Here is a 12751-nt window from a genome sequence, read left to right on the forward strand (position 1 = left end):
TGTCAAGCTCCAAAGCATAACTGGAACATGATCTCAAATAAATGAAGAAAAGAGTACTATGTAGAGTAAACATTCTAGTTAGTTAAGAGCCATGTGTAGAAAGACTTATGCTTTCCCATATAACAGTGTATCCTTAGAATATCAGACAGAATTAAATCAAAGGAGATCAGGATGATTATGACCCAGCAAAGTACCATGTTGAAGCTGGTTTGTTTGAGTAGCAAAACAAGAATTTTGGAGAAGAAGAGAATTATCAGAAAAATATCTAATTACATTGGATGGACAAAAGAATATTCTAAAATTGCCCACTGTGTGTTCCACCAACATAGGATACTAAGATGAGTTGGCTCATAGACTCTGGGTGACATTCTCAACTGTAGATGGGCACAGAGCAATCAGAAGTCCATGAAGCCAACGTTAATCATTTGGTGGTTCCAAACTAACAGGAAGAAATGACTGAGTTGCACATCCATAGAATGAAAGTACTCTTCCTTGGGATACAGTCGACTAACATACTGAAATGATAACTGAGGAACAGCAGCCATCTACTCAAGACTACAGACTCAGAATACATTACATCAGATTGTGGTGGCAGGAATCACCAGTGATGGATAAAATGAGTCCTCTATTTATGAGTATAGTACAAAGATAAATTGCTAGAAACAGAAAGCAAAAGATGATATATATAGTTTAATTATCTGTGAATCTATTCAATAATAATAGAGTAACTTCATTGACATTCTCCATAATGAAATTTTGTGGAAGAAAAGTGAAGATAACCATAAATTAGAATTCTTACAACTATGAAAGTTTGAATAATACTGTGACTCTAAAGAACATGCAGTACACATACATCTACATATATGCATATACTTGCAAATGTGAGTGTCTGTGAATGTTTGTATTTATTCCAGTGTGCAATTTCAATGCAGTGTATCAAAAGACATTAACATGACAGGGTTTCCAGTGTTAGTGCCACACGTAACAGAAACAAGTATACGTGAGGGGTGTTTACACAGTGCTTGAACTCCTGCCAGGAAACCATGGGATCAACTACATTATGTGCAGTGAATTCTATTGCTTCTTTTCATACCAAATCACACTATAATCCAAAGTGGGTGACTAAAAACAAATCCTTCTGACATTCAAACACATGAGATATTTTATCAGGGAACACAACAGTAGAACAGAACCAGAATTCTGGGTCTGTCATCAATAGAATGATTTGCTATAATCCACTCACCTGTATAATGAGAATTTTAGTATTTATTTTACATTATTGAAGTAAATATTGAAGAACAAATTATGCTAAAAATTGAATCTTTTAAATAATTTTAATTGCAGGATATGCTGAACTTGCTTGGTTCTATATAGTATACTATAAGGAATAAACTCAGTGAAATGTCTTTTTGGGTTTTGATTGCTTCCTTTGCCAATGTTTTGTATAGCCAATTTGTTTTTTGGAGACTAAAATCTCTATGAATTGTGTGATAGTTTGAAAATATATATGGGTGAATATATGCAAATTACCAGAATCCCATTTTCCACATTGTAATGAGCTTACTTTTGCTTTCTGCAAACGAGATGTTTCAGCAAAATATCTCTTGAGAAGGTATTTTATATTAAGTGCTGAAAGAAAAGTTTAATGGATATGAGTAAGAATGTGAATGCACATTAAAGGGATTCAGAGTTATCAAAAGAAAATAAGATTTTTAGAAACTGCATGGTGTGGAATCAATGTATAAAAATTAGTAAAAATCTATATGAATAGAAGATAGAAATATCCAAATTTCTTGGACTTTGTGATAAAACCACACATTTGCAAAAAAGAGAGTGAGGGAGGGAGGGAAAGAATCATATCCATTTATTCAGCACTTGCTGTAGAAATGGACAGTTAGGAGAATTATGTTATTTAATTTATATAACAAATTAAATAACTAATAATTGCTTGTCACAATTCAATCTCACATTTCAGAGTGCATGTTTTACTCCCTCCTATTACTCTGTGGCTTTATTACACAACTGGACACTACCCATACCCCAAAGTTTATTGTTATTTTATTTGGTGCATTAGAGTTATAAGTAAAAATGGAATTCATTATGATATATTCACAAAAGCATATAGCATAAGTTGGTCAATTTCATTCTGCACTTGTTCTCCTTATCCATCCCTCTTCCATACTAATTTTACATCAGCATATTTCACAATAGCCAAGTTAGGGAACCTGGTAGGTATCCCTCAATGATATGGTATATATACACAATATTCAGCCATAGCAAATAATAATATTATGCCTTTTGCTGGTAAATGGATGGAACTACAGATTGTCATGCTAAATGAAATAAGCCTAACTCAGAAACGCATTTGTGGAAGCTAGAAACAGTGGGTGGTAGGGAAGTGGGACAGGTATTATGAAAATGAAAAGGCAAAGAGCTTTGTTTGTTTTGAAAACTGCCTTTGATGATATGATTCTTTCATTATTGCTAGTGATTTTCAGGGTTGATTTTTTAAAAATTTATTTAAATAAGGCCAGTGGAATTTTAAAATAATTTTATTGAGTCAGAAGATCACTAGGGTTTCTATGGAGACTTTAAAATACCAGTCTAAATCACAGTGGAATATAATCATGGCAGCCAGGTGGAGAATTAACTGGATTCTTTCTATCTTTGCTTTCCTAGCTCAGCTTTATACTTATTCTTCTTAGTCATTTTCCTTTTGATTAACCTCCTTCTGCCTCAACATTCCCCATGTTTTCCTCTTTTTATTTTAGATTGCAATCATTTTTATTTGCCCACTTTTTCCTCTTCTCCCTTTTTCAACCCTTATGTATTATACTACCAAGTTTAATAGCCAATTTTTTAACCTGTTCAAGAACAAATGTTCATTGAACTAAAAGAAGATATAATGAATGAGCTACAGTAAGTGAAAGACCACTTCAATAAAGAGATAGAGGTTCTGAAAAAGGATCAAATCCTGGAAATGAAAGCATCAGTAAATCAAATTAAAAATTTTAGTTGAAAGGATCATCAATAGATTAGATCAGAAAGAAGAAAGATTCTCAGGCCTCAAAAACAAAATAAATCTCAGAAATAGGTCTAAAATAAGGAAAAAGTGTTAAGAGACCATTACCAGCATATTCAAGAAATCTGGGACAACATTAAGAGGACAAATATAAGAATCTTTGGCATAGAAGAAGGCACCAAAATAGAAAATTTAAAAAAAGCACAAACTTTTCAATGAAAAGATATCAGAAAAATTTCCAAACCTTGGAAATTCAAGTACAATAGTAGTTTAGAAACTCAAATATGCAAGAACAAAAAAGATCCTTTCAAAGTCACATTATAATCAAAATGCCTAATACACAGAATGTATATTTGTTCTCAAACATACAATTTATAAGGCTAGAAAAGAAAATTAGTAGGTCACATTTAGAGATTAGGCAATTAGATTTTCTAATAATTTCTTATTCCAAACCCTAAAAGCCAGGACAGCTCAGAATAATAGATACCATGATTTTTATATGAAGCAAAACCATTCTTCAGAACTGAAGATGAAACAAAAACTTTTCAGGATAATCAGAAACAAAAACAATTTTAAAAAAGAAATAATCAATTATTTTACACAGAAGAAATGAAAACAAAATATCAGAGTCAGCATAAGTTAAATATCACTAGAAATATACTCAATTAAGGGAGAATTAAATCCAAATTAAGCACTAGAAATAAATAAAAATGACAAGAAAGAGAAATCATCTATTGTAACACTAAATTTAATGTTGTAAACTCTCCAATAAAAAGACAAGTATTGACAAAATGTTCTGTTAATAAGAGATTGAACTTACTGGGAAAGACATCCACATGGTGAAGGTGATAGGAAAAAGATATCCTATGTAAATGGAGTTTGAAAGACAAAATTAATCAGAGGAGAAAGAAATCACATCATACTGGTTAAAGGAATGACAAGACAAGATTTAATGATTATAAATATTTATGCCCTAAATTTCAATGCACCTGTATACATTAAACAAATCCTTGTCAATATAAAAATCAAATTAATCCCAATATGATTAAACTGGTGATTTCAACACTTCTCTCTGACCAGTAGGGAGGTCTTCTCGACATCAACTAAATATTCTTCACAATCACATACACTTAACAGACATCTGTAGAATATTCCATTCATAAACAATTAAATTTATGTTCTTCTCAGTAGCATATGAAAACTTCTTTAATATAGACCATATATTAGAACACAAAGCATCTTAGCAAATACAAAAAAGAATAGATAATCCCTTGCATCCTATCAGATCATAATAAAATTAGAAATCAACAGCTAGATGAAAAATAGAAACAATTTTAATACCTAGAAATTAAAGGAAATACTTTTGAATGATGAATTATTAATGTAAGAAATTAGGGAAGAAGTCAAAAAAATTCATAAGGAAGAGATGAAGGTAGAACTATAGCATATCAAAATCTCTGGAATGGTATGAACACAGCTGAAAGAGGAATGTTTATAACATTGAGTGTCTAGTAATTTAAAAAAGAAAACATAGAAATAGCGAATAAATATGTTAGTGGTATATACCGTAAGGCCCTAGAAGAGAAAGAGCAAACTAAATCCCAAAACTTGGTTGTTCTATATTTTCATCTTGCAATAAGATTATATAAATATTGCAACTTTAATTTTCTATTAAAAATTTATTTGAAAATTTTCTATTCTGTTGATTTGACTCTCAAGGATTCTGTGCTTTTTCAAATAAACAGTAGAAGACACTTGTTAATTTTCACATAAATACTTTTGAATAAGGAAGCATTAAATTTATCAATAAATTTAAGATTGAACTTAATAGTTCAACATTCAGTTGATGGTTAGTGTTGATACTTATTAAATAATTCTGTATTCTGTCATAAGTTATTTTTATATCATTTTGTTATATGCATATTGTAGGACTTTGATAAAGTCCATATGTTAAATTCTCAGAAAGAGGAGACTGGATTTCGGGAATATCTGCATCAACTCTGTAGCACATAGATAATTAGAACCAGAGCTGGACGTAGGTCCTATCATTAGTTGGCTTTTCCACTGAGGGATCATTTGTTTAACCAAGGGCCCAAGTTACTTCATATCATCATTTCCATTATGATATTCATTTTTATATTCCATTCACCTGCTTATTTGGAAGAAAAAAATTAGCTTGTTGCTTTTCTATCCCAGAAAAAAACCAGTGTTTTTCTCCTTGGGGCATCCCTGTGGACTTTAAAAGGCTCAAGCAGTTAGTACTAGAGTCCAAATGTACAGTGTTCATACTAACCTATACCTGAGAGAGCGGTTCATTTCACTGGTAAGCTAAAAGACATTTCATCACTTAGAAAATATTTTAGAAGCTATCATCTTGAATCTGAAACTAATGTATAAACTTGAAGAGTTAAATCAGAGAGAAGACGGATTCTAGTTAATTCAAAGTTGTATTAGAAATTGAATAGTAGGTTTTCCAATGAATTTAACAGAGAAAAATAGAAAGGACTCTCTCCATATTTCAATCAATAGGACTGTAAATTAGAAATTTACTTTTACTTTCATGATTAAAGATAACAGAAGACATGCAGTAGAATAATAGGCCATATTTAAAATATAGGAAAAATAATTAGATGGATAAAAATCTCTCAACCAACCAATGAGGACATTTTATTTTGGAATTGTTATTTTCTCCAAATGGAGAGAAACTAATTTAAATTTTTTACGAGTTAGCCAATTGATTTAGAAGCCATTGAGTGTTTTAAAAAGAATTGTGGTTTATTTAAATTTAATTACTTTAAAAGAAAAATTTAAATATACAAGGGCCCTACCTTCTATTATTTCTAGAGGATGATATCTGCAGAGTTAGGACTTGCCACACTGTCTATAATAGAGTTATATAGAAATAGTTCAGAATGTGGAGTCAGAGGGATGTGTACTGGAGTCCTGGATCTACTAAAAACTGTGTGACTAACAACTCTTCCAGACTAGGTGGGCCTCAGTTTTCTTGTCCATATAAGGACACTGGGTTGTTTAGATTTTAAGTTGCTGGGTGGATGGAATAAGATAATGTACACTAAATGTGTAACCCCATGTAAACATGAAATCCAAATATGTGGCTGTTGCTATAGTAACTTTTCATTTCATATCATAACTTGACATTGTTAGTGATGCTGTTCTTCGATTCTGATTTATGATTTTTGACAATAAAACTTGAACTGATTTTATTTTCATTTTTCAGTTAGGACATGCTTTGTGAAAATGAAAGATCTATACTTGGGTCTTTCTAGCCTCTCTCTATTAAAAAAATTTAACTAGTCATAAATGCAACCATTTCTAATTTTCTAAAATCTTTATTAAGAAGAATGCTGTTTGAAGAGTAGCTTGGATAAAGCAACTAGACCTCATGTTATTTCTCTGCCATTCCTCCATTTAAACTGTGAAGTATATAAATCCTCTAATGGGACATGGTTTGAAATAAAATAAATAATCCACAAACTACATTCTTATTCCACATATAAGATCAAACCTATCCCAGAACATTGTACAGACAAGAGTATAAGGTAAATTAAGTAGACATACTATTATTTTACTGACATGGCTATAAGTAGAAGAGTGACAGTATCAAATCACAAATGTGTGTCTAATTCAGAAGACAAACCTTGCTTCTGGTTTTCAAAGCTTCATTAAAATTTTGATTATATATCTCTCAATTTATTTTGTCATCTAAATAAAATTTGGAATTCATATCTCACATCTGTGCTTTCTTCACACATAATTAAAACTTCAGGTATTCAAATAAGCTACGTATGAGAATTTTGTCCAAACTTAGTTACCCTTTAGAAAGTCACTAGGCTCTAAATCTTTAATTATAGGTCTTTACAGTCCAAATACAATTTGTATCAGAAAGCAAAATTTAAAATTATAATTTGTCTGAAATTTCTGTAATGTATATAAGTCAAAATATAGTTTATGGATTCTTTTAGAATACGATTAGTATATTCTTCCCATTTTGCTCCCATACTTTATTTGTGCTTCTTCCCTATCTAACACCGTTTTAACCCTCATCTCTATAGTAAATAATTTTGTAAGATCTATTGATTTTTATGCATGCTTGTGAAAGACAGAGGGTGATGGAGAGAGAAGTTTACAGGAGAAAAAAATAATATGAAATTTTAAACAGGAAAAATTTTGTGGTATCTAAATCACACATTAATTCATACTTGTACTATTTATTGACTTTTAAAAACTATATTATAATTATGAAATTTATGAAAAATTATGCATCAAGACATTTATGTGTTCTTCTGAATAATAGGAAAGCTGTCTGTATATAGAAAGAAACAGAATCTAACATAGCCTTATTTCACTATCAAATTTTTAATGAATGTGAAGAACATATGTTTTCCTGTTCTGCTCTATCCCCACATGTATAAAAGTATTTGTTGTATATATTAGCAAAATCTTTCCATTAGAACAGTGATGTTACTTGTAGGATAATATAAACATGGAGCTTCTCTTTCTAAACAGTAGTTTTATATACTTATTTCTTTAGCATGTGAATGTCTCAATATAATCAAACTATAGCACTTGTCAACTCATAAATTATTTGCTCATCATTTGAATTTAGCTTGGACCTAAGTGCATTGTGGTCTTTCATCTTTGTAAAATCTTTTCATCTATATATGCTAAAGGAAAAACAGATTCCTCATGATAGAATCTTCCTTCCAACTTCTGTAGGTCCAGTATGTAACATATAATATGTTCTTCAGTAACTGAACTGAGGCTCTCAGTATAGAAACAGATTCATCTTTGACTATTTTTGCTGTTGATGTTTGAGTTGCTCATGTATTTTCTGATTTATCATTCACTGAATGAGAAAGACTTAGTAATTGGGGCAAATGCTGAGAAATTAAACACTAGCAAATATAGTGATTTTATTATTTCAGGAATTGCCTATATTCTAGCTAATAAATATTTTTATTGGCTATTGTCAAGTGACATTTATTTCAGCATTATTTTTTAAATTCCATTAAAAACTATAATATATTATGAATGGGCATAATTTATTTATTTATTTTTTTAAAGAGAGAGGCAGAGAGAGAGAGAGAGAGTTTTTTAATATTGATTTTTCAGTTTTGGGGTGACAAAACATCTTTGTTTGGGGGACACAACATCTTTGTTTGTATGTGGTGCTGAGGATTGAAACCAGGCCACACGCATGCCAGGTGAGCGCACTACCGCTTGAGCCACATCCCCAGCCCGGGCATAATTTATTTTTGACACAAATATATTTAGAGCTAAATTCAGGGACATTGCAAGTAAAAGGAGAGACAAATTACGAAACATCTTACAATGTCATTAAATAAAATTTTAAAAAACAGTAATGTTAAAATTAACTATCAAGGTAAAACATGAACAACTTAGTGAACCATATTTTGAGGTGACAGAAAACAAAATAACTTATCACTGTTTTTATTTTAAAAATAAAATGTATCTCCAGAATTTTATTGACTGTTCCATTTATTGAAATAAGGAAATTATCAGGAAGAGTAAATAACATGATTTTGGTAGAAATCCAGCATGACAACTTCAAATACAAGTGCATCCCATTTACTAGTCATTTGCAAACTTTAAAAACTTAAATAATGTGGACATCTTTTTTTTCTCAATTCTATTTGACTCGGTCTTCTGTTGTGTGCTTCATTGCTGCCCTATAACAACTATAAAAATTAAGAAAGAAATTCTCTTGTACTTTGTAGTATAACAAGGACCTATATGCAATTGTGTGTTTACCACTACAACAGTTTGGATTTAAAAAAATGTTTATATTAATTTGTCTTTATGAAATTTAAGATGACATAATATCAGAATGAGTGGGAAAAAAAATTAACAGAAAATGAATGGAAGCAAAAGCAAGGAATTTTGACATAAGAAAAATTTAGCATGGTAAATTCAGCCAACACATGGATTAAAACATTTGTCCTTTTCTTTTACAGCAAAATGCATCCATTTGGGTCAAACTTTCCTAAAACTGTTTATCATATTGCACTGAGGAAATCATGACACCAGTCTAAGGAACAAACATGAGTATATAATTGGATGGACTCTATCAATGCAATAAATTGCATTTAGAACAAGTAAATAAACATAATTAAGAAGGCTGTCATCAGACATGGATATACACAAAATTCAGTTGAAGAATATAACAGAAATCAGCATGTTTGTATTGATGGGCTTTACAGATGATTTTAACCTGAAAGTCTTCTTATTTTCACTATTTCTTGGCATCTACCTTTTTACTTTGGTAGGAAACTTTGGACTGGTTGTGTTGGTCATTGAAGATTCCCGACTCCACAACCCCATGTACTACTTTCTGAGTGTCTTATCATTCTTGGATGCCTGCTATTCTACAGTTGTCACTCCAAAAATGTTGGTCAATTTTCTGGCAAAAAATAAATCCATTTCCTTTATGGGGTGTGCTACACAGATGCTTCTCTTTGTTACATTTGGAAGCACAGAATCCTTTCTCTTGGCTGCCATGGCTTATGATCGCTATGTGGCCATCTACAACCCACTTCTGTATTCAGTGAACATGTCACCCAGGGTCTATGTGCCACTCATCATTGCTTCCTATGTTGGTGGCATTTCACATGCTACTATACACACAGTGGCCACTTTCCGCTTGTCCTTCTGTGGGTCCAATAAAATCAGACATGTTTTCTGTGATATCCCTCCTCTCCTTGCTATTTCTTGTTCTGATACTCACACCAACCAGCTTCTCCTCTTCTACTTTGTGGGTTCTATTGAGATGGTCACCATCCTGATTGTCCTGGTCTCCTATGGCTTCATCCTGTTGGCTATTCTGAAGATGCATTCTGCTGAAGGGAGGAGGAAAGTGTTCTCTACCTGTGGATCCCACCTGACTGGAGTGTCCATTTATCATGGGACAATCCTCTTCATGTATGTGAGACCAAGTTCCAGCTATGCTTTGGATCATGACATGATAGTGTCGATATTTTACACCATTGTGATTCCCATGCTGAATCCCATTATATACAGCTTAAGAAACAAAAATGTAAAAGAGGCAGTGAAAAGATTGTTTGGGAAACATTGTGTTGTAAAAAAACTATGTATGTAGTATTCAGTAAACCTAAAATTAATGCTGGAATCATTTTTCTATGGTCAAAAACTAGTAACAAAAATGTCCTGTTTTAGTTAATAATGCAATAGATTGCAGAATATTTCTAATTGAAAAAAAGTCTATCTGTTCTCCAATGCAGCATTTATCAATTGTAAATTCACTGTTTTTTTTATATTTAAGAGGATCCAAATTAAATATTTTTCCATACCTACATTTTTGTAATCATTTTTTATTTGATTTTAACTTGCTACAAACTTATATTTTCTTTCCTCAGAATTTGATATATCCTCACTTTGTTTATACTAAATCTTTAACATTCATTGTGATGATACTTCCCATTCTGAAATCCTTGTGAAGGTCATCCCAAATGTTATTTATTTTTTCTTTCTTGTACCTTGGTATACTAAGATACATCCATGCTTTTGACATGCATTTTGCCTTATTTGCCTTACATCAATTATTGTTATTCCCATATTAAAATCTTTCCTTGCCATTGCTCCCTCACGGACATTGATGGAGATGTCATGATGATGGAGATCACAGACAACTATTTTGCAACTACTTTTAATATAGTGAAAATAGATTTTAATATTTATTTAGTGTGTATTTATGAATGTGGAAAAAAAAGAAAAGTATGACTTAAAAAATAATCTCCCACTAAATTGGTAGAGATCTTACGGAATGCAGTATGGAAATTCCTCAAAAAACTAAAAACAGAACTACCATATGATCCAACAATCCCATTGTTGTAAAAACATCTGGAGGCGTTTGAGTCAGCATGCTGAAGGCATGTCTGTGCTCCCATGGTCATTGTAGCATTATTTATAGTAATTAAATGTGGAACCTTAGTGACCATGAGGGGATGAGCAGATGAAGCATATGTGATAAAAACACATCAGAGAACACTATTTAATCTTTAAGAAAACAAAATTCTGTCATTTAGGACAAATTAGATTAATTTAGAGGACATTATGCTTAATGAAATCAGTGAGGCACGGAAAAGCAGATACTACATAAACTCACAGTAGTAGATTCCTAGATTGTACAGTTTTGCAAGTTGCTCACTGAAAAGTTTCCAATTCCATTAGATGTTTCAGAATAGAATGAATCAAGAGTGAAAATAGAATGAATTTTAGGGTGAAGATGTATTATTATATAAAATCATATAACAATTTATGTTTTATTTAATTTTATCTCAAATATTAGCATTATATTGTCCTTTTTATATATTTACATATTTGGTACTTTGAATTGTTTTGGAAATTCAAATTAATGTATGTATTTATATATTTATATAGACTATAAATGCATGTTTTATTCTGTCTCAAAAGTCTGTAGTAAAAATGAAAATAATTGTTCTGAAGAAAAAAATAATAAATATAATTTTCCTTTCAAGGTATTATACTCGTTTTTATGTTGTTAATTATGTACTTATTGAAAGTACCACTAGGTGAATAGTATCTAAAACTAATAAGTATTTCATGAAGAACAGTAATTTAAACTATTAATAAAAATAAGCACTATTTGCAGTTAGTCTTAAGTACTAACAATATCAAAGAAAAATAATTAGAAAGAATTTAAAGTTAAAGGAAATATAAAACAAATCCCTGTAGAGTCCTGTGTTTAAGTAAATTAGTAGTCAATGAGTTTTCAGTATATGAATTCAAATTTTTAATTATTAGCTCACAATATAGCGCTAGTTAGGAGACAGATTTTATTGATTGTTTATTAAACTACTTTTTTTTTTTTCATATTGACCTACAGGAAGCATGTGTCAGTTTTGAGTACACATTATCCACTGCAAATAATATGCTATATAAATTGAAGTACTCATAATGTACTTCAAGCTGCAGTTTTGATATGTAGACATACTTCCATCAATAGGAGAGATGGCCATTTGAGTTAGAAATAGTGGTGAAAAGAGAAGAAAATCACAATTTTCTGGGAAATGTAAATTCAGGGATATCTAGAAGAAATAAGTATCAGAAGAATATATTTCCATAGAAATTTGGAAAAATAAAGGGAAATTACATAATGAATACTCAAAATGAAGTGTCAAGGAAAAATTTTGGGAAGCCATATATATTTATTTTAAATAAAAAAATAGAATATACTAAGTATTCTTAATTTAAATACTTTTTAATGTCTTTAATACTTTAAAATGCATTAAATAACTAAGTGTATAGATAGAAACCCCCTCCAAGTGCCCTTGTTTTATTTCTTTCAAAGTGCTATGGGAAAAGTGATACAAACTTTATCCAAAGAGAGGTAGAAAAAATTATTTTATGCAGATGAGATAAAAACAGATTGGAAAGAAATAATAAAAAGAACTTTTATGAGTATGATGAGATCAATCTATTTTAAGTGTAATTGGAATTAATTTGAATGTCAACACCAATACAATTCTTACTATCAGTTCAACAACATACTTGGTCCAAAGATTTGTGGTCTGAAAACCTGTTATCACTAGCCTTGATAATTAAGAGCCATGTGTGGCATTAGACTTTCTTTCCAAATTGTACCTCTCTTTAAAATAGCAATAATTTAAAATTTCCAAGTAGACATAGTAGGGTACAGATAACAGATTA

The 12751-nt window shown here is 30.9% G+C and overlaps 1 protein-coding gene across 1 annotated transcript; it reads left to right on the forward strand.

Annotated features, from left to right (window-relative positions):
- The first annotated feature begins 2878 nt into the window (after positions 1-2878).
- Positions 2879-10160, forward strand: LOC113177082 (olfactory receptor 5T1-like). Its single transcript, XM_026381609.2, has 2 exons — positions 2879-2919; positions 9179-10160. Exons 1-2 carry the CDS (start codon positions 2879-2881, stop codon positions 10158-10160), a joined length of 1023 nt encoding a protein of 340 aa, XP_026237394.2.
- The last annotated feature ends 2591 nt before the right edge of the window (positions 10161-12751 follow it).

The sequence above is a fragment of the Urocitellus parryii genome, chromosome 4 (assembly GCF_045843805.1).
Source record: "Urocitellus parryii isolate mUroPar1 chromosome 4, mUroPar1.hap1, whole genome shotgun sequence".
Lineage (NCBI taxonomy): Eukaryota > Metazoa > Chordata > Mammalia > Rodentia > Sciuridae > Urocitellus > Urocitellus parryii.

Excerpts from the sequence above, each read along its gene's own strand:
- LOC113177082 (XM_026381609.2), top strand. The coding sequence starts at position 2,879 with ATGTTCATTGAACTAAAAGAAGATATAATGAATGAGCTACA. Across the intron at positions 2,920-9,178 it reads GATATAATGAATGAGCTACA|AAGGCTGTCATCAGACATGG; the intron begins GTAAGTGAAAGA and ends AACATAATTAAG.